The 23,807-nt window shown below is 42.9% G+C and overlaps 1 protein-coding gene across 4 annotated transcripts in view; it reads left to right on the forward strand.

Annotated features, from left to right (window-relative positions):
• LOC137278694 (double-stranded RNA-binding protein Staufen homolog) overlaps positions 1-23,807 on the forward strand; it is a 42,786-nt gene that overhangs the window by 17,001 nt on the left and 1,978 nt on the right. Inside the window, exons 6-16 of one of the 4 annotated variants that reach the window (XM_067811208.1) lie at positions 1,439-1,559; positions 1,888-2,078; positions 3,004-3,080; positions 4,962-5,186; positions 6,061-6,141; positions 7,794-7,940; positions 9,021-9,173; positions 18,611-18,665; positions 18,933-19,013; positions 22,020-22,120; positions 23,329-23,501. In XM_067811208.1, coding sequence (XP_067667309.1) covers positions 1,439-1,559; positions 1,888-2,078; positions 3,004-3,080; positions 4,962-5,186; positions 6,061-6,141; positions 7,794-7,940; positions 9,021-9,173; positions 18,611-18,665; positions 18,933-19,013; positions 22,020-22,120; positions 23,329-23,501 — 1,405 coding nt within the window. Of the gene's footprint in view, positions 1-1,417; positions 1,560-1,887; positions 2,079-3,003; positions 3,081-4,961; positions 5,187-6,060; positions 6,142-7,793; positions 7,941-9,020; positions 9,174-18,610; positions 18,666-18,932; positions 19,014-22,019; positions 22,130-23,328; positions 23,502-23,807 lie in introns of all 4 variants that reach the window. The other 3 variants (XM_067811205.1, XM_067811206.1, XM_067811204.1) reach the window with 3 other exon arrangements.

Genomic DNA, 23,807 nt, shown 5'->3' on the forward strand with positions numbered 1-23,807 from the left:
TTTGTGTATAGATTATGATAGTTGTTTGATTGTACATTGTCAGGGGTTCAAAAATCCCCTTGCTCGATGCCAAGCACAAGTCGGTTTTTATTTCAGGCAATCAAATAATGGTATCTTACTTGTCAGTGGGCTACTAGATAATTTCCACTTATGGTTTCAAACTGCAGATGAATTTGAGAATTCATTTCATATCTGCTCAAAATATAGCCATTAAATTTTGCAATGGTAATGAAGTAGAGTTATTTTTCTTTGTTATTTATCACTTTTCAATAAATAGTGCTACAAACATTAACATCAAATACCATGTTGATTTGTTCTTTCATAATTACATCATCATGATTATATCCTAAAATCAGAGCAAGTGGAAAATTAGTCAGAACAAGTTACTTTCTTAAAGTCACTTGCCCTGTGGTAAGTTGCTTTTGAATAAAATAAATGAACAACTGACGTGAAATGTGTGACCTGAAGACTGTCCAGCCAAGCCTGATACTCCATGTCCAACAGTACCCTGTCATTCGGTGGATCCCATGTCTACATCAACCTTTCACATTACACCTAGCGTAGGGATTTCCGTCTTAGAAAAGGTGGTCCAGCTCTGGCTATTATGTGCCCTGACATTATTGATCACTTGATTGTCTAGTTCCAACTTGATAATGTACAAAATAACATCATTTTTATGTATGGTCAGGCCTTTATGGAGAGTACAGTATTCGCAGATCGTTGGATATGCAGATCATAGAATATGAAACTGATTCACAGAACAATTCTCCTTTTTATTAAATGAATGTCTTGAATCTGTATACTCCATAATGCTGCCTGCATGTGGAGTATCCTCACTTTAGTTCATTATACACATTCATCGTGTATGATTATAGTGATCCATTGCTGAAAATATTGTCTGCTTTGACCATTTTTGCGAAAGATTTCATGATGAGCAAAAGCTAATGTATGATAAATGCTGCTCAGTCGACTCTCGATTACCTGAGGACTTTCTGTATGAATGTGTGTATCTTCTAGTCGCCTACTCTGGAAGTCAGTCTCTCTCATGCTCTTGAAGCTTGCCGGGCGGAAGTTATTCCAAAACTGATCATTTAGCATTTGACATGTTGAGACATGCTATTGCTGTACACTTACGAAGAGAAGACAAAGTGACTTCCAGATGTTTCACAACTAAACCAAATTTATTTTTTCTTTGTGTGTGTCAGTTTGCCCGATAGCTGAAAAGGTTTTCTCCATTTCTGCAGCATGCTTAACTGACTACTTTTGAAGCATTGATAATGTGTCAAAAATCTTAATTATCTCCCCTTTAGAGGAGTGCGTATTGGGAAAACCTGGCAGCTTCTGTTTGAATGGCAAGAAAGTTTTGTCCACTGTTGAATACTGTGGGAAGCTAGTCGAGAGTCCACTGTTTTTACAGCTAATAACATCACTCCAACAGTGGAACTGAATGCTCTGGCTATGAAGCGAGGAGAACCAGCTGTCTACAAACCCATTGAACCACGACACCCACAGTTCTACTCTCCACCAAACTTTGACTACAGAGGCATGTATAACCAGCGGTGAGTCCTTCTCTACTGGATCTAACCGGACTTCATGTGTCCGTATCATTTGTCCTTTGTGTCTCCACCAATTCCTAGTTTTATAAGTTGTGTTGTCTGACTAAATGTGGACGTGTTGTTTCTGAGCTGTGAATGTGGATGTGTTGTTACAGAACTTAGAGTTTTGATACACAGATGCATAGTTGCAGATATTTTGAATGTGGAGGTGTTTGTACTGCTGTTGCCAAAGCTGTAACTGTGGCACTGAATGTTGATACTGATGCCATGTCCCCTTAGCAGTTAATTTGTGTCACCGCCTGTGATGATTATTGATGATTGATTCCTTCAGTTACCATTGTGGGCGAATGCCTCGCACCTTCTACGTGTCACTCAAGGTTGGTCAGAAGGAGTTCATTGGTGATGGACCAACGCGGCAGGCTGCACGCCACAGCGCTGCAACGAAAGCACTGCGCATCCTACGCAATATGAGTATGCCAGCTGACAACAAGGGAGAAAGCAAAGAGGAGGTGGAGGAGGATGGTGAGTTCCTGGATGTTTGAGGGGTGGACAGACTGATGCTGCATTACTTGGGAGGTGTGCAAGTACCTTGATTACATGTGATGGGCTCATTGTTGGACTTGAGAGGTGCACAGGAACCTTGATTAGATGTGACAGACAAGTTGCTGGACTAGCGGAGGTTGTTGACCCGCGACATGTAATGCCGTCCGTCCATAATCATTTTCATTCCGGAGCACAACTCAAAAACTGTTCTATGTTTTTCTGCAAAACTTGGTAGATATATCAATCAGAACCTAAAGTGATGACTTTTGGTTTTTACAGGTTCTTGTGTATTATTATTTTCTCGGTTTCCATGGAAACGTTTTGGACTTAGTCTCAAAATTTAGGGATGGGCTTTGTTTCCGGAGCAGAACTCAAAAACTGTTCAATATTTTTCTGCAAAACTTGGTAGATATATCAGTCAGGACCTAGAGTGGTGCCTTTTGGTTTTTACAGGTTCTTGTGATTTATTATTTTCTCGGTTTCCATGGAAACGTTTTGGACTTAATCTCAAAATGGAGGGATGGACTTCGTTTCCGGAGCAGAACTCAAAAACTGTTCAATATTTTTCTGCAAAACTTGGCAGATATTTGAGGCAGACTACAAAGTCATGCCTTTTGTATTTATAAAGTTTTGGCATATTTATTTTTCCTGGTTTCCATGGAAACAATTCAGACTTAGTCTCAAAATAGACGGATGGGCTTCGTTTCTAAAAAGACATTAAGTAACTGTCAGACGATTTGTCCTTTCAAATATATGGGGCCGGGGGGATATGTCATCTTCTGATGACTCTTTTTTTCGACTAGGGAGAGGGAGGTTGTTGTGAAGTGGGGGGAGATATTAGTTTCAACAGGTTTTGTTTTGATGAAACTATGTCAACAGAATTGAAACTGTCAAACCTTTTCAGATCAAGATCAGTTGAAATCTGAGATCAGTCTGGTACATGAAATTGCCCTGAAAAGAAATCTCCCAGTGGACTTTGAGGTAGGTGCTCACAGACAGATACGTCATTTTAATCAATCAAGCTTTATTCATACTGAAGGCCACAAGCCCATAGTATTCAAGGACATGGTACACAGTATCACAGAAAGGAATAAGTTAGTCACATCACAATATGCCATATCACATCAAATGTATCACAACTTATAACATGACATTACACTTACTTTGTGGTATGACATATCATAACACCTCATGTCACCTCATTCATAACACCCCATATCACCTCATATCATATCATATATCATATCATATCATGCCATATATCATACCACAACATATGTCATATATCATATATGCCATATCATATATAGCATATCATACCATCATATATCATACATACCATGTCATACCATGTATCACATCATACCATAACATATCATGTCATATCACATCATACAATATCATAACATATCACATATCATATATATATCTCTTATCACATCGTCCCATTTCATATCATATACCATATCACATCATAGTATATTGCACCTCATCATACCATATCAATTATCATAACAAATAACAATATAAGTACACACTTTCTGTACATTATTATGTTATTATACAATTCTCAAATGTTAGTCACCCAGTTAGTCTTCCCGTTGTTATCGTACATTAACATCATATAACACTGTCTAGGGTATCTATCAGATGGCATATTTAACAGACGTATCCAATGTTTTATTATTCTAGCTTTAGCAAAAATTTGTATGGGAAATGTTCCACAATCTCCATATCCCAGGATGTTAGGTGTACATATCCTCATTCCTAAATATTGTTAGGTCATATTACCACTCTGTCAGCACAGGTTATTGGAAATGGAGCATTGAGGCCAAGTTCTGAAAACATTTATGTTTCTCATATGTTCAACTAATGATGTGTTATGACAGTAAATCATTATGAAACAGTATCCTTTCCTTCATTATGTCTCACAGTACTGGGTTTTGCCAGTAGAAAACACAACTGGTTTGGTTGTCACTTGTGCTCACTCTGTTAACTCAGGTCAAAGTGGATGCTGTACAGGCCATGGTTGATGCTGTACAGGTCACAGGTCATGCTGTGTAGATCACACTTGATGATGTACAGGTCACAGTTGATGCTGTGCAGGCTACAGTTAATCCTGTGCAGGTCACACTTGATGCTGTGCAGGTGATAGTTAATGCTGTGCAGATCACAGTTGATAGTTGATTCTGTACAGATGACAGTAGATGCTGTGCAGGCGATAGTTGATGCTGTATTGGTCACAGTTGACACTGTATAGGTCACAATGGATGTGCAGGTCACAGGTCATGTACAGGTAACGGCAGATGCTGTGTAGGTGACATTTTATGGTGTACAGGTCACCGTTGTTTGCACTCAATACTGACCTCATTATTACAGCGTTATTTCTGGTTGTCAGTTTCAACCAAATCCATTGAATGGTCATGCTCACTGTTTTAGTTGATTGTAAGATTTGCTGAAATATGTTGGCTGTCCTCAGAAAGCAACAAAAACACACTCATTCTTACACCTCAGCAACCTGTGTAGGTCCGGGGTAGAATACGCCTTCAGCAACCCATGCTTGCCACAAAATGCGACTCTGCTTGTCCTAAAAGGTGACCAATGGAAGTGGCTGACCTGGTTGACACATGTCATTGGTTCCTAACTTCACAGATAGATGCTCGTGCTGTTTATCACTGGATTGTCTGGTCCAGACTCAGTTATTTACAGATCACCGGAATAGCTAGAATATTTGGCCGTCATAATGAGCAAGATGGTTCTTTATGTAGGGCCTCTTGTCTTCATGTAACATTTAAATTGATGGCACACACCATTAAGTCATTGATTTGATAGTAGTTTGTTTTAAATGGTATACTGGTGCAGGTGATCCGTGAGTCCGGACCGCCTCACATGAAGACATTTGTCACCAAGTGCACGGTAGGGGAGTTCTTGACAGAGGCTGAGGGCAACAGCAAGAAGCTGTCCAAGAAGCGAGCTGCGGAGCTGATGCTGGAAGAGCTGAAGAAGCTGCCGGCGTTGCCAGCAACAACCATGAGGCCCAAGGTCAAGAATGCAGTCAACAAGAAGAAGAATAGAAATCTCATCAAGGTGATTACTCTGATTGCATTTTCTGCACCCTGTTTGTTTGGGTCCACACATTGCAGTGCGTAGGATAGAATAGGTAGAAACACTGAGACCTGAAACAGATTCATCAAACACTTTCTCCTTTATCTTAAATTTCTCTTGGTGATGATTGAGAGCTGGTGGATCATTAATATGGGTAGTTACAACTTTTCAATGAAACCTCTGTTTGCCTTCTCTGCTAGTTCTATGCTTGAACAATCTGTGTGTGTTTTTCACCAAGCAATTTGTATAGTGTGTGATGCCATATCCTCTGATCACTGTTTCACTTACTGTTTAGCATCATAACAGTTGATAGGTTAGACTAGTTGCTGTCTCAACATACACAATCCCAGATCATCTTTCATAAGCCTCAGCAATATACTCTACCTTTAATGTTTCACCAATCTTGTCAAGCATCTTTCCTGTCACAGTTTGCTAACATGGTATGTTCAAATACTGGTGGTTTCATAAGTACTTAGTGTTATCTATTCTTGCATCAGGTATTCATAAACTGCACTGTACTTAGTGCACATAAAGGCTCTGTCTCACTCACTGCAACTTGTTTTGCTGTTGTCAACTTAGGCAGCTTGTGACACTGTTAAAAAGAGGCAGAAGAAACTTAAATGTTTCCTGAAAATTTCAGAACATTTGTTTTATGTATTTCATGTGCAAAGTTACGATAATGATGTTTTGATCTTTTCATGTAAAAAACATCTATATGACCTACACCTTAACTACATATGTTGCATGAATAGAGCAGAATGATGCAGATAAAATTTGTAATGATTGTTGCCATTTTGACCTTTGTGGGTCATGCTTGAAAGGGAGATAACTCCAACACACTTGTCTGTCTCCTCAGTTATCGGACAGCCTGGTGCCTAGTGGTGGGAGCACATACGGCGCGGCAGTGGAGCGGACAGACGGCCTGCATGCTGGCCAGGTAGAGAGAGCTCTGCTGATTGGTCAATACAAACTTGAGTCCGCTGGACGGCCTGTGGCCTGTAAACATGCTAGTGGAGGATGGTGACAGAAGTAAAGCACTGATTCATCCAGCATCCATTTACATACTTATGTGCTGTCTGTTTCTTCAGTTATCCTGATAATTGAAGAAAGCATAATAGAGGAAACAGCAGCAATACATGTGACGTAGGGACTCCATCTGTCTGTTGGCTGGTGTTGGCTGCCTGACTCTGGTGTTGGTTTTGATTTGTTGATACTAACATGATACTAATACAGCCAATGGCCATGGTGTTGGAGCCATGACAATTATTTTGTTCTTCACAACAAGAGACTTCTTCCGCTCTGCTGCATGCTGGAGCACCCTTGTGGTCGTGCAGAATATATGGCCACATTGTTAAGTCATCAATGTCTTACCATCTCTTGACTAAGGCCGCTTAAAATATATTTTTTTTATTTCTCATTACTATATTGATTGGGTAGGGTGGATTATCTTTTTATCATTTTATTTTCTGATTTTCTATACAATGTTAGTCAAAAACAGCTTGTAGCTTTTCAGAAGTCTGCCGTCTTTGTACATGCAAGGGGTGGTGCTGTAGCCTAGTTGTTAAAGTTTTGCTTGTGACACTGAACTCACTGGTTGGACTCCCCACGTGGATACAGTGTGAAGCCCTGATGTCCCCCACCTTGATATTGCTGGAATATTCCGAAAGCATCAGAAAACTAAAATCACTCTCATTCGCTTATACACACAAATTTACAAGTGCAAACATCTTTCTAAAAATTAGGTTTGGTGAGTTATGTCCCTTGGTAGAAACTGGTAGCGAACATTGGTATTTGTGACACTCATTGTACATGAGCAGATTCGTTGTATGCAGGACTCTGAAGACCAGAGACAGGTTGGGGACATGGAAACACACTTCTTTAGAGCATATAACTCACATGGGGTTTCCAGCAAAAGGGAAAACATTCCAGAACTCTTTGAGTGTGATAAGGCCTCCAACTTCGGAGAATGTTAGTTAAGCAAACTGGTTTAAGACTATTCCGGTTTGCAGATATAATTGAAGTTTCCTCTGACATTTGAAACTTAGCCTCCTTGTTCTCCTGTTTAAAGTAATTAACATTAAAAGTCATTGAAAGTAAGAAAGTCCTTGTGGTTCTTCCATTTAATGTGTGCTGTTCCCAGGATTAATTATGGTTTTATCATTTGATTACAAAAAGGGGTAATAGTTTAATAGTTCATTATTAAAACCGGGTCTTAAATGCAGACCTTCACGACATATTACCCAAAACTGTGTTACCTCACTCACCCACTCACCCACTCACCCACTCACTCACTCACTCATGATGTTAGTCCCTAGATCATTTCTTTCAGACCTAATATTCACAGACTGCCATCATATAGGTCAAATGCTGCTCCAAACTATTTATGATAAAGAGTCATAAATGGAAGAGAGATTACAGTTTCAGCCTGTCACCATTCTCACAGAATCTGTCAAGTATTGTATAACTGTAGAATGTTTCATAATGTCCTGCTTTGCCTAATCCTTCATGGTCAGATTAGCACCCTGAGACACTTTGAACAATAGATCCATCCCCTGACTGTTAGTGACACGAATGTTGTTTGATTCCAAGGTTCAGAAGGCGGATCCCAGCTATGGCAGTGGCATCAACCCCATCAGTCGCCTCATTCAGATCATGCAGGCCCAGAAGAAGAAGGAACCAGTGTACTCCCTGGTAGCTGAGCGAGGTCTCCCTCGACGCAGAGAGTTTGTCATGCAGGTTAGCATCTACACCACGAATATGTCCATGTAGAAAGTATTGTAGACAGTCAGAGATCCACATACTCCCACAGTGCTTCTGTCACAGATCCGATGTTGTTCCACAGTGTCACAGTTACAGATCCATTTAGTACAACAGTGTCCTGTCACAGATCCATATTGTCCCATGTCATCCCACAGTGTCCATGTCACAGGTCCATGTCATCCTACATTGTCCGTGTCACATATCCATGTTGTCAAAGAGCGTCCCTGTCACAGATCCATGTTGTCCCAGTGTCCCTTTCACAGATCCATGTTGTCCCAGAGTGTCCCTGTCACAGATCCATGTTGTCCCAGAGTGTCCCTGTCACAGATCCATGTTGTCCGAGAGTGTTCCTGTCACAGATCCATGTTGTCCCAGAGTGTCCCTGTCACAGATCCATGTTGTCCCAGAGTGTCCATGTCGCAGATGCATGTTGTCCCAGAGTGTCCCTGTCACAGATCCATGTTGTCCCAGAGTGTCCTGTCACAGATGCATGTTGTCCCAGAGTGTCCCTGTCACAGATCCATGTTGTCCCAGAGTGTCCCTGTCACAGATGCATGTTGTCCCAGAGTGTCCATGTCACAGATCCATGTTGTCCCAGAGTGTCCCTTTCACAGATCCATGTTGTCCCAGAGTGTCCCTGTCACAGATGCATGTTGTCCCAGAGTGTCCCTGTCACAGATGCATGTTGTCCCAGAGTGTCCCTGTCACAGATCCATGTTTTCTCACAATGTCTCTATTTGTCAAGCATCAGTTCTTTGATAGAATCGTTCTCTGTTTCTTTTCAGCCTGCTTCCATTCATGATTGAAATGTCAGTTATTGAAGCTGTGCTGTAAATTCATTTCTTATTTATGATTTTGTGCTAAGTTATTTAATACCATTTGAAATCCTTATTCTTGCAACCATTTTTTTGATAAACATGAGACTTACAGTTGACATTGAAATTGTCTCTATTCTGAATAGTTGACTCTGGTTGAATGGTGTATATATTTAATGTGCCATAATTTCTTACTGCTGCCTGTAGATCTTCATTTTTGCATTGCGTCTTTACTATGCAGGTCCAGGTGGAAGATCAGACATGTACTGGTGTTGGACCTAACAAGAAGTTGGCAAAGCGCAATGCAGCTGAGGCCATGCTACAGTTGCTAGGTTACAGCCGACCTTCTCCGCAGCCGGCTAAGTCGTCTATCAAGACATCCACAGGGCCTGATGTAAGTCCATCAAAGAGAGCACCTTTTGTCACATGTCCATACTTCAGTAGTACATGTCACGTGATTACATATCCACAGTCAGATCACGATGTCACGTGATTACATGTCCACACTTTCAGTTCACAGTGTCGCATGATTACGTGACCATACTATCAGATCATAGTGTCGCATGATTACATGACCATACTATCAGATCACAGTGTCCCATGATTACATGACCATACTATCAGATCATAGTGTCCCATGATTACATGACCATACTATCAGATCACAGTGTTGCATGATTACATGACCATACTATCAGATCACAGTGTCCCATGATTACATGACCATACTATCAGATCACAGTGTTGCATGATTACATGACTATACTATCAGATCACAGTTTCCCATGATTACATGACCATACTATCAGATCACAGTGTCCCATGATTACATGACCATACTATCCGATCACAGTTTCCCATGATTACATGACCATACTATCAGATCAGTGTCCCATGATTACATGACCATACTATCAGATCACAGTGTCCCATGATTACATGACCATACTATCAGATCACAGTGTCCCATGATTACATGACCATACTATCAGATCACAGTGTCCCATGATTACATGACCATACTATCCGATCACAGTGTCCCATGATTACATGACCATACTATCCGATCACAGTGTCCCATGATTACATGACCATACTATCAGATCACAGGAAAGGAAGTTGCATGATCATTCCTAGCCTGATCACTGTTAATGCAAGATTACGAAAACTGATGCTACTAGGAGTGTAGTAGTTATGTTGATGACATTCAGAAAACTACAACAAAATCAATACTGGCTACCGATTAGTTATTGCAGCTCTTACACAGACAGCTTGACTTGTACTTCAGTATTATTTCACACATTGATGCAACACAAAAGCCTTAGGCTATGAGAGTTAAAATCACTGTAAGTATTTGAAACTGTAGACAGTACAAATATGAATTCTTTCGAAAGACTTCACTCAAACATGTCGGGAGGGGTGTCGCATGACCAGTAGTGTGTTGAAATGAAAATTTCATAAATCATGAGAATTGAATGAAAATAACCCTTTCTATTGTAAATCTGACTATACAGTTCAGTCCAAAAAAGTGTAGATTCTAATATGTCTAAAAATGCAGTCGAACCCTGTTTATTCGGATGTTTTGGACTGACTTGGATAGCAAGATGTCAGGTTAACCGGATCAGACAAGCAAAATGTTATAATTAAGTGAAAGCAAATATTGAAAATGTATGTGTGTATGTATGTGAATAAATCAATTGTCGATTGTAGTACCAATGAACCACCATAACATGTAAGTGTACCTCTAATACATGGAAGCTGGGATGTAGATTGTCTCAGACATAATCATGTGGCATGTGAAGCTTCAGGTGGTTAGTTTGATAAAAAAGTAAATCCTTGACAAAAAAAGTAAATCCATGAAAAAAACTCTCTCTTTTACCAACTGCATATTCTTTTTTAATTATAAAGATGCATTTCTTGCCCAGAAAAACATTTGACGTCACATCAGAAGTTAAGCCGTCTGCAGAAAATGAACTTCCTGCAGAGATCACATGACTGGGATCATGTCAACTTCAGCTAACAATAGTAGGGTTTAATTTATAAGTGTTATATACAGTGCATTACAGTGTAGATAACCATAATCCTACTTAACATGTGTTTTCATTACTGATTAGACACCCGCCAAATCCTAGTTAACTACCTGAGTGACACACATCCCTAGTGTTTTGATGGGTAGTTAATCAGTTCATATCCAATGCCTTCAGAGAGAATAAGAATTAATACACTTAGTCGTGCAGTAAACAGTACTGATGTGACATATACACATGCATGTGTTCACAGATCTTTTCATCTGGTTAATAGGATCATTTTTCAGTGCAAATTTATGGAAATGGTTTGGAAATTCTCACTCCAGGTCCGTAAGTGTGGGATCCACTTTAGCGAGTACAGTTACTGAACATAAATTTCCTTTCATAAAAAAATCATCTGGATTGCGGGGTTGCCGGGTGTGCAGGGTCTAAGTAAACGGGGTTCGACTGTACAAAAATGAAAACACTCAATCACTAAACTATGAATTGTCCTACATTTCCATCTTATGGACTGAACAGGTACCATGCAACAGATACAGACACAACATAACTGTCTCTTTTCACCTTATCTTTACTTCATTCTCTGAGAAAACAAACATTATCAGAATTGCAAATAACTTCTCGTTAAGTCAACTTTGATAAGTTCAGCCGTGCAGCATTATCTCAGTAGTCCCGTTAGCTTATGTCAGTGTCAGCATTCAAAATAAGGGCAAATTTTGTTCTTTTATTCAATATTTCAAGGTTTGAAACAAAATAGTTTATTTACCAAATTTTTGTCACACTTTTGTGAATAACGTAGAAATTCAGGAATAGCGATAACTGGTCTTGTTAGTAGTTGGGAAAGCACAGTATACATTACTGCGCTTTCTGCTGACTGTTAGGCTTGTCGTAAGAGGCGACTAACAGGTATTTGGTTGTCAGACTCACTGTGTTGGTTGACACATGTCATCAGTTCGCCATTGTGCAGATCAGTGCTGATGCTGTTGATCAGTGGATTGTCTGGTCCAGACACCCTTACTTATAGACCACCATGAAGGTTCAGTACACACTGACAAGCATGTGTTCCAAATTGCATGAGCCTCAGAGAGGTCATAATGCGATATGTGAGCTTTGACATTACACATGAGCGTTAAGGCCAAATAGTGGAAATTTACTGACCTCATGTTAACATTATTTTTAACTTACCTTACCATAGGTCTTATGCATATTACCTCTAGCTTCGCTAAACGAGATCAGACAGTCGTTGATTCGCCATCCCCTCGATGGCTACCTCATGTAATCTACGAATGTAGTCACGGAAGTGACGTGATCTCTCCACTCGCGCGAGAGCGCAGAATCCAAAATTCACTTTTACCTTTAGCGTTCGTGCGAACGGACGTGTTGGTTTGCAGTTTTTTTTTCCTACTGTGTGTAGTTTCAATAAAGTTGCTACTCCTTGGTAGGTATGGTTTGTATCCCCTCATTATGTATCAAAGTCAAGTCATACAAGCATTTAATGTGCTTACCTTGCTACCTCGTGTTGTTCTTTTCTCACTCAGGCTTGGCTTGGCCATGTTGGAGGTGAGAACGACATGGCGTCCATGAGGGTAGTTCATCTTGTTGGTGGTTTGCCCGTCATGTTTCTGCCCATGCTTGGTCATTTTCACTTGTGTTTTCGGTATTTAGCATACTTTTTTCTGCCATGAATTTCAGCGTAGCGAAGGCAGCCATTGTGGTTGTTATTTTTCGCTGCCCCGCACTTACGGGTGTGCCTATTTTTTACGTAGGGGTGCAACTACTTTCTACATTTTTATGTAGGGGGTTTTCCTCCTAGTATTGTATTAACATGTCGTCAAGTCGTGGTTTCTTGTCTGTTACAGTTCTGTGTATGACTCGAAACTATTGTACTGTCTGCAAGGGGCAGAAATCAGCCAAGGACCCACATCCCTGGTGTCCGGATTGTGCGTCCGCTGTTTGTTCCATCGATAGTCGGTGCCTACACTGTCAAGCGTTATCTCTCACCGATTTCAAGACCTTTTTGGCGGTTCGGAGGAAACGTTTTACGCAACGTAAGAGAAGAATGTCGTCGCCAGCGTCTTCCTTGGGATCCTTACCTGACGACCAAGATCTACCACCGCCTTCAATACCACTATCAACGCCGAGTGTGGAGCGCTCATCTATTACGCCGGCGCGCTCCTCTCCAGAGCCTACGCGTTCGGACGCCTTTGTAGATTTATCTCACCCGGATGCCTTATCCCATCCTGAAGTTCAGAGGCTTCTGCGATCTCTCTTGACGCCGGGCGCTGCTGTACTCCCTACCTCGGTATCTACACCTTTACCAACGACAGCGCCTAGACTTACGCCAGCGCCGTTGCCTGTACCAGCGCCTCTGCCTGTCCCGGCGCCACTGCCTGTCCCGGCGCCTTTGTTTACATCAGCACCGGTGTTTTCGTCAGCGCTTATTCCGACGCCAGCGCCTATTCCGACGCCAGCGCCTGTACCAACGCCAGCGCCAATATTGTTGCCGGACCCTGCTCCTATAACTACGTCTTATCGGATCCCCAGAGTGTCTCATACGCTGACTAAAGAAGAAATGTTACAGCGCCAGCTGGATGAAGAGCGCGCTCGTCGTTTAGAGGCTGAGCGCTCCCGGCGCAGATCTCGTTCTAGGTCCCCGAAGGGTCGGCGCTCTCGTTCTCCACACCGTAGCAGGCGCCGGCGCTCCCGGTCGGTTTCCCGCTCTCCAAGGCGCTCCTTAGAGGAAGACTCACGTACCAGAAGTAGACGTAGAGTGCGATCTCGGTCAAGATCACCACGACGTCTCTCTAGATCCCAGCGTTCGCGATCGCCGGAACCACTGCGGACTTCCGGCAAAGAATTTAACACTAAGAACTCTGCTTCCAACTCGAGTCAGCGACGAGAATCAACCTCTATTTCCTGGGAGGAACACGAGGAACAGTTCTTTTGCCCAGACTATGAGGAGGAACCTGGCAATGTTGGTGATAGTGATGGCACCTATCTTCCCTTAACTGCTGTCTTTGAGTGGATTGCCGACAGATTACCGGACTGTCCTTCCCCTTCTTCGGATTCAAACAACCCGGCGTCGATTCACTTGACTCCTGAGTTACTTATTCCACCACACCCTATGGTGGCGGATGCGATTACTTTGTTAGACTCGGACTTTGCGAAGTTATCCTTAAATCCGACCATCAAAGCGTCGAAGTCTAAGAAATCAGATTATAAAGTGCACAGTCTGGATTTTGCCGACAACGGGGCGGCGCTAGACGATTCAATTAAGAGGTTGTCAAGTTCAACTCCATCATCTTACAGAGTTCAGGATTCAAAGTTAGCAGCTGTTGATACTGAACTGAAACGTATGCTTAAACCTATCTCGGCGCTTGCGTCAGCCACCTCCGCTGCAGCCTTGGATTTGTCAGAGAATAATGCCTCGAGGGTGGATCATTTAACTACCATTTTTGCTTGGCAAGGCAGAGTACTCCATGACCTACTTGGACACTTACGTGCGGCGTTAGCCATGACTACTACTATGCGCCGATCTGGATTTTTAGATGCTTGTTCTTGGCAAGAGGAATTTAAACGTCAACTTCTTCGTGCACCATTTACGTCTAAGTTCCTCTTTGATGAAAAGATACCGTCGGTGTATAAACAACATGCCGAACTTACTAACACGGAAGTGGCGCTGTCAACTTTCGAGGCCTTGGGCTCTGCATTTCGTGGCCGAGCCAGGGGTAATGCCAAGAAAAGATATGTACCCAGGAGAGAGTCGATCCGTTCCTCGTTTGGGAGGGGACGAGGTCGTACCAAAGACTCAGATGTCCAGCGCAAGCCTCAAGAACGTGGCAGGGATGCCCCAGCTACGTCCGGTCGAGGTAGGGGCAAGCGTCCCTACTCCGGCCGCTGAAGCCATGGACTACTACGACTGGGACCTCCCACCCCCAGTCGTACCAGTTCATCCGACCCCTGTAGGTGGGAGACTAGGGATCTTCTGGGCCAACTGGACATTCCTGGAAGACCCGTTTGTTTGCAAGATCCTGAGAGCCGGCTACAAGCTACCACTAGCCAGAGCTCCGCCGTTGACTACCACTCCCCTGTCACGAGGGTACTCAATAGATCAACAGGTACTTATCCTAGAAAACATCAACATTTTATTAACAAAACATGCTATAGAGATAGTGTCAGAACCCCATCTCTCCCCGGGGTTCTATTCACCCATCTTCCTGATACCCAAGAAAGGTTCCACCAAAATGCGGATGATTCACAACATGGCGACTTTCAACAACCTGTATTTAGCCGAGCCCCCGCATTTCCGAATGACATCACTGGATCAGATCCGAGCCAAATTGTCACCCGGAGCTTGGATGGCCAGCCTAGATTTACAGGATGCTTACCTGCACGTTCCTGTATTCCCACGCCACAGGAAGTTCCTGCGTTTCATATTCAACGGAGTACACTACCAGTGGCGAGTGCTGCCGTTTGGAATTTCTACGGCCCCGTGGCTTTTCACTCGGGTCACACTGCCTGTCACCCGGTTTCTGCACCTCCGGGGGATAGACTTCGATCCTTACATCGACGATTGTTTTCTAAATCACTGCAATCCTCAGTTGCTACGCAAACAACTGGACTTCTCCACACGCCTACTTCAACAGTTGGGATGGATTATCAATTTCGAGAAGTCGCAACTGAAACCAACGCAGGAGTTAACGTTCATTGGGGGGTTGTTCCTGACTCGGCTCAATCTAGTCAGGGTCCCTCCCGATCGATGGCAGAAGATTCTCGCCTTTACGGATCGAGCTCTGTCCCTACCTCTCACCCTCAGAGAATGGCAGTCTCTGTTGGGCTTGTTGACGTCGGCGCAGGACCTCACCCTCAGAGGACGGCTTATGCTGCGCCCACTACAGAGGTTCCTATTACCATTCATTCGAGAGAACGACCTCCAGTCGTCATTTCTTCTACCCCCGCACCTGCATCAGTACCTCAGGTGGTGGACGGTAGAGTGGAACGTCTGCGCCGGTGTTTATTTGACAAACTTCAACCACGACCACGAATTGTTTGTAGACGCATCCCTCTTGGGATGGGGTGCTCATTTGAACGGCCAGACAACCTCAGGGCTGTGGTCAGACGCCGAAAAGGAGTGGCATATCAACAGCCTGGAGATGCAAGCAGTCATCCTAGCGGTTCGCCACTGGCTACCGGTCCTAACAGACTCCAGACTCCTGGTAGCGTCCGACAATTCCACGGTCGTGTGGGTGATTCACAATCAGGGTACAACCAGGTCCAAACAACTTCTGGACCAGATGTTCCTGTTAGCGGATCTGGTAGACAGCAACGGCATCGTGATCGCGGCTCGTCACATTCCCGGCTGCAAAAACATTCTGGCAGACGCCCTGTCGCGCCCCGGCAAACCATCCCCGACGGAGTGGATGCTTCATCCGGACGCATTTCGCCAGATTTGCTGGCAACTCGGGAGACCACTGGTAGATCTTTTTGCCACCAGTTTCAATCACCAGTTACCAACGTACGTATCTCCCGTGCCGGATCCACAGGCGTGGGCAGTCGACGCGATGTCTCTATCATGGGAAGGACTGGACGCATATGCGTTCCCTCCTCCAATTCTTCTCTCGGATGTAATCGCCAAGATCAGACTGACGCAGAACCTCCGACTGCTTTTGGTCGCACCTTGGTGGCCAGCCAGATCGTGGTTTCCCGATCTTCGACGGCTCGCCAGCGGAGACCCTTACAAACTTCCAGAGTGGTTGCATCTGCTTCGACATCCACACAGTCGACAGCTGCATCCGGATCCACGGCGATTCCATCTTCACGCATGGGTCATCTGCAGAGAGCATTAAAGGCTAAGGGCTACTCTGCGCACGTGGCGAACGTTATTGCTCGCGCGCATAGAGTTTCTACCCGTTCTTTATATGACGACAAATGGCGCTCTTTTGAGAATTTTTGCACACGAAGATCTCAAGATCCCATGGCAGCATCTCCTCAGTTCCTTCTCTACCTACGGAACTCTAGACATCTCAAAGGCAGTACCTTAGGCACCTATTTGTCAGCTTTGAATTCTGTCCTTGCTATCAAGTCAGATTCACAGATCTCCAAGATACCGGAACTTATTGCGCTTCTCAAAGCTTTCAAGCTGGAAGACCAGAAGACCAAGTTTCGTCCTCCAGCTTGGGATCTTAATGTTGTCCTTCAACATCTCAGAGGGCCGCCGTACGAGCCATTAGAAGAAGCCTCCTTTGAACATCTTTCCAAGAAGACGGTTTTCTTACTATCATTGGCAACAGCGGCTAGAGTCAGCGAGATCCATGCTCTTGACGTTACTCAGATCCGATTTGAACAGTCAAGACACGGACGGGCTCATTTGGGTTTGCTTTGGGATTTTGTGGCTAAGAACCAGCTTCCCGGGCAGCCTAACAGGTTATTCTCCATCCCTCCTTTGTCTACGATCTTGGGTCATCATGACTTGGAGGAGGAGCTGCTATGTCCAGTCAGGGCTCTCAGATGCTATATTAAAAGGTCAGCCTCTAGGAGACGATCCCGCAAAAGGTTATTCATTCCCTTTGCCGTGTCCTGCAAAGGTGAAGTAAACAGAAATACTATTGCCCTCTGGCTCAGATCGACTATCCTGGCGGCCTATGACGACAAGCACCTGCCTCATCCGGTAGCAAGTAACCCGCACGAGATCAGGGCCTTGGCGTCTACGATGGCCCTCCATCGGAACTGCACAGTACCGCAGATCATGGAGGGCTGTTTCTGGAGGTCATCAACTGTCTTCGCATCCCACTACTTGAGGGACTTGGCAGTTGAAGACATGGAGGGATTACAGTCATTTGGTCCATTGGTGGTTGCTCAGCAACTTACCCGACCATCCGCCCATTAGGTAACTACACTTCTACTTACCTTTGGTCTTAAGATTAACCTCACCCCCAGGGTGCGTCGGTTTTTCTTTGGAGTTCTATTGGGTTGCTCTTTGTCCTGTTCCAGGTATTATCCTGAGACCGTTGACATTGGCTTTCCCGAGTTCTCCTGATGCATGTGCACTGTTTGCTGAGGGATGGTCCTCTGGAGTCCACACCACCATCCATCTGTCGAAGCCATATGCATAAGACCTATGGTAAGGTAAGTTAAAAATTTATTAAAATCTAAATATTTTAGATATTTAAATACTTACCTTACCATAGGGCGGTGACTCCCTCCCAACGCTGGATGCTCCTCCCCACTTTGGACTCTTCGGACCTTCCGGTTGACGGTAAAAGTGAATTTTGGATTCTGCGCTCTCGCGCGAGTGGAGAGATCACGTCACTTCCGTGACTACATTCGTAGATTACATGAGGTAGCCATCGAGGGGATGGCGAATCAACGACTGTCTGATCTCGTTTAGCGAAGCTAGAGGTAATATGCATAAGACCTATGGTAAGGTAAGTATTTAAATATCTAAAATATTTAGATTTTAATAAGTTTACTCTTTTGGCTGATAAGTATTGAAGTGGAAATGAACTTTAGATATTAACAGAGCGTTTTATTTATTGGACTACCATAGATAAGATAATTACAACCAATTTTAACAATTTAGTAAACAATTTCATTTTTAACAGTTTGTACATTGATATGTATGTAAAGAAATCTTGCATTTACACCCACACTAGTGGACAGTTGCCATGGATGATTGTTCATGTCAATAATTGAAACAGGAAAGTTGTCTGTCACACTCACCTAGATACTTGGTGTTAGACATCTATGTTGAGTTTGCGGGAGTGGGGAGATGGCTTAGAAGTAACCCATATCTTTTTGTTCAAAGGTCGGGACTGGCGATAAGAAAGTTACATTTAGTGACAACAGCACAGATAATGGAGGTAAGGATATAGAAACTGGTGTAACCTTGGTGTTCCTATGGGCAGAAACTGTGACATAGACCAGCAAGCAATGAGTTAACACGCTGACTGCTACCAGGATTGTATTTGTAGTGGCAATATCAGCTGTGACAACTAGCGCCAGGAGACACATTCGTTCTTGTGCCTGTCTAGTGAAACTTTGTTTGTTCTCATTTGAACCCCAGTGCACTAAAGCATGTCTCATGACTGAAATACCAGCTACCTATAGTGTTAGTTTCTCTGTTTCAGCTGCTCTGGGAGGCATCACAAAGACAGGTCGGCAGCTGGTTCCTGGGCTGTTGCTGATTCCTCAAGCTGGCATGGGACAAAGTTAGTTCTGTCCCTCTTCTAGATGTTACAAGAGAGTTAACTCCATTACATACAATCATCTGACATACCAGTATTAGTTCCTTCTTTACCTACAATCTTCTCAAACTGTCAAGACCAGTGTTACATCAATTAGGCTAAATAAAAAGAGTGAAATGTTTCTCAGGCATCGGCGCGCCCTTTTTTATTTTTGTGCATGTAACAATTTTTTATTGCCATTTATATAAAGAATAATTTTGACTTGGCCACATCCCAACCATCCATTTGTCCACTACATAAATGTGTGTCTGTAAGAACAAGTGTGGCTGAATGTACAGCTGATTAACACATGATAGACTTCCCAAGCTGTATGTCTGAGAGAAAGAAAGTAAAATTTTGTTCCTCTCGTTACAGCTTTTTTACTATCAAAATATTTTTAAAAGTCCTGCTGAGCTCATCACTTTTGAAAACATGCAGCCTTATCTGCGATCTTGTCACATTGACAAGACTAGACTTATCTCCTTACCTGACCTCATATTCACAACTAGAGCAGAGTTACTCCTTTACTCATTTATTATATATACTAGTCACATGAAGAAACTGTGTAGACATAGTGACTCAGAGATTAGTGACTTGTATCCAACATGCATGCATGTGCCATGTTCCATGACGACGGTGGTTTCGTCCTTGAGATGTGCAATATGTTGATTCCGGGAAAGAAAAGCAGAGCAAATGAATGCCACACAATACTGTCACTTTGGAAACCTCAGCCCCTGCCCTTGTGATTGTTCTAAAAATTAAACAGCTATTGAAACACATAGCATGCCAAGGCTAACATGTGCACAATGTCATGAGCCCATTGGGTTGGTCCATGGGGGGAATATCTCAACGACAAGTAGCTGCACATTTCCACTGCCACCAGAACACCATTTCTGCACTGGTGAAACACTACCAGAACACAAATGATGCCATCAATTGGCCACATTCTGGACGTCCACATGTAACAACGCCAAGACAGGACAGATGGATAAGGGTGACCCATCTTCCCCACGCATTTCAGACCGCAGTGATGACTGCCCGACTATCCCAGGACATCGCCATATTCCCCTCACAGAGTTCGACAACGTTTCATCACAGGTTCAGACCACGACATCCCGCTATACAGCCTATCCTGGCACAACTTCATCGGCAAGCTTGCCAAATGCGGTGCCAAATTATTGTCTGCAGACCCTTGTTTTGGTGGTGAAATGTTTTTACAGATCTGTCCAAGTTTAATATTTCCCATATTAATGGCCGTCAGTGTGCCTACAGACACGTGGGTAACGTTATGCACAGGCCTGTATCTTGGAGAGGAATCGCTTTGGTGGTGGCTGGATGATGATTTGGAGTGGAATAACAGCACGCAAAAGAACTCCTTTGGTGATTGTTTTGGCAGCTTATCTGGTGTGGACTACAGGGATCAGATTCTTCAACCTGTTTCAGTTCCTTTTCTGCAATGTCGTGGAACAAGACTTACTGCTTTGGCCTGCAAAGTCGCTGGATCTCTCCCCGATAGAGCATGTCCCTCATCCGCCAGATAACGTTCTTGACCCTGCCACAAGCCTTCCTTGCATGTTTGATAGGCTCTGAGCCGTCGATGCACTGCTGTTCTCAGTGCCTATGGTGGACATAACCGTTATTGAGCTTGTGACATGGTCTTTTGACCCCTTTCCTGATTGTGGACTCATGACATCATTGTTATTGACTTTTCAGTTGCTATTCTCCCGACTTGTTATGGTCTCATGATCCCTACATTAAAGTTTATATGTACCTTTATCAATTGGGATAATATTTTGACAGTGTACAGTTTCTTTATGTGGCTAGTGTAAATGCTATGTATGTTTAGTTATTGACCCTTTCCAAAGATCTTCTGACTTTGAACTGACCAGACTAGAATTGCTTCCCTTATTTATGATCTTCACATAATGACCAGACCAGACCAGACCAGACCAGACCAGACCAGACCAGGGTCATGTTACCTCCCATATCTACAATGTTCTTACATTGAGGATACCAGAGTTACCCTCTTACCTGTTCTTAGGATATGACTAGACCAGTATTACCACCTTATCTGTGTTTTTAGGATATGACTAGACCAGACTTACCCTTTACCTATATTCTTTGGATATGACTAGACACCCTTTGTTCTTTGGATATGACTAGACCAGAGTTATCCCCTTACCTGTGTTCTTAGGATATGACTAGACCAGTATTACCACCTTATCTGTGTTTTTAGGATATGACTAGACCAGACTTACCCTTTACCTATATTCTTTGGATATGACTAGACACTCTTTGTTCTTTGGATATGACTAGACCAGAGTTATCCCCTTACCCGTGTTCTTAGGATATGACTAAGGAGTGATTGTTAATATGCCAGGCGTTATTTTTGTTTTTATTAAGTATTTTACATTTATTTCCTTGAATGATGTATTATTATTACAGATCTTAGGTTGCAATTGTATGTTTCAGGATTTTGCATAACAATAGGTGTCACTATCATTCCATATTGTGACCCCTAGTACTGATGACGCTATCAGTTGACTTGCTCTAAAATGCTGTTAATCATTCAGTTCATTGATTGTACTGATTTATTCAAACATTCTGTACCTTTTTGTAGGAAATAATCCAGTATGCTCAAATTTCTCACGCTCCTTATTTGTTGTGTAGATGCAGAATATCCCATTACTTCTTTTTCTTAGTATTTCATAGTTTTTATCTAGTATGTAGATATTTCATTGTTCAACATTAGCTCTGTGTTTAAGGATACTCTGAAAGTGTATTTTCCTTCATTTATGAATTACCATCCTCACGTAGTTGTGTACCCTGAGCTGGATTTCCAAATTAACAGATGACTTTAAGACCAAATTCCTGTCTCCAACAGCAGTCATATATATTTTTTTGAAATGACAGTCTTTTCAAATAAACTTATGAATAGAAATCTGTTGCCTTGAAACTTTGCTTACATTGACCTTAATTCCTGTGTTGCAGGTATGGGCAGCCAGCTAGGACCAATACGGCCTGAACAGCAGCTTCGTGAGCTGGCTGCACGCAACAACTTTCAAGTGCAGTTCGATGATTTTTCAGGCCAGGTACCTCTGGTACTCAGTTTTGTGTCACCTTGATGACTAACAGATCTATCTTTAGCCACTAAGTGACTGCTAGACTGCAGCAGCGGCAGACTTTCAGCATACATCACACTGTAATACACACTGCAGCAACAAATGCCTTTCATTCCATTCATCTCAAACAATACCAAATGAATGTCTCCAAATCATGACAAAAAAATTGGTAATAAAAGGTTTAAACTACTGGGTAAATCTTGGAACTCTGTCAGTCATTTTAATTTTTTTTATTATTATTTTTATTTTATTTTTTTTCTTGTTTTGTCTTACAGTGAGTTAAATGTAATGTCACAGTGACATATTTCAACTATTGGCAAACAAAGATAAGTTGTGCACTGACCTGACTATTGACCTGTATGGACATGCATGAGTGCTGCCCACTGGCACTGGCCATTGTGAGTGAAGGGGACCCAGGTTGTCCGTGACCAAGTGTAGTGTGATGGATAGAACAGCTAAGAGCAGAATCAATTTCGTCATATGCACTGTATATGTATTATCCTACATCTGCCCTCCCTTTTACAAACAAGTGGGTTTGCTCATTGCTGTGCACTGCCCACCTTTTGTAAATGCAATCTCTGCACTGATCCAACTTGTCCTTGTTTGCTAGTAGTATCTCCCAACTGATGAGGTGTCTACTTGTGCGTCTGTGCTCTACAGCTATGTAGAAGCATGATCAAGTCGTGACTAGAATGTCTATTGTCAGGAGCACTCATCTGGAATATAATGACAGAGCAGACCTCACTGGTTAGATCAGTGAAGACCTGACAGTCACTGGTTTGATCAGTGTGGACCTGACTGTCACTGGTTAGATCTTTGCAAACCTTACAAGCACTGGTTAGATCAGTGTCAGACCTGACAATCACTAGTTAGATCTCTGTAGAGTTGACAATCACTGGTTAGATGAGTGTCAGACCTAACAATCATTGACTGGATCGGTGTAGACCTGACAACCACCAGTAAGATAGCTTCACATGCAGTCTGTGTGAGTAAATGTACAATCAAACACTGCTGTGTCAAACTTACAGTTGTCTCTAAGTAATAACATGATCCATATTCATTTTTTGTTGGTGTGGTTGTGTTGCACATTATGGTGAAGCTGTTGTCCATGTAGTAGTGTGGTGTTGCTGTTATTTAGGAGACACATTTCTTTACCCCTATTTTGATGTTTGTCACAGAACAACAGCAAGGAGCATCTTAGTCGACTGTCGCTGTCTACCAACCCCCCTCAGGTTCATCATGGCTCCGGAAGCACCCCTGAAACCTCCCGGGACAATGCCTCGCTCGCTGCTCTCAAAATGTTGTCAGATATGGGCTACTACATTGAAGATAAGAAACACATTGGAGATGGGTGAGTTTTGGAAATGGGGAATGTCTACGTTCACTACTTGGTCCAGCTACTCTACATAGGTAACAACCTGCCCCCACACCCCCAGTTTGGCCAGTCAATGAGTTCTGTTGCCCATTACTGTGGGGAATTCTTCTGTTTGACCAATCAGCATCAGTATTCTGTTAACCTGTTACTGCTTGTCAAAGCTTTGCCTAAGTTTAGATATGAGTTTAGAAACCAAGATGTTCTGGTACCTGGTTGTTACTTGTCTTCCTTCCCATAAGTCACACATGTATACTCGGAGAGGAAGTCATGTGGGAAAACATC

Source organism: Haliotis asinina, chromosome 3 (assembly GCF_037392515.1).
Source record: "Haliotis asinina isolate JCU_RB_2024 chromosome 3, JCU_Hal_asi_v2, whole genome shotgun sequence".
Lineage (NCBI taxonomy): Eukaryota > Metazoa > Mollusca > Gastropoda > Lepetellida > Haliotidae > Haliotis > Haliotis asinina.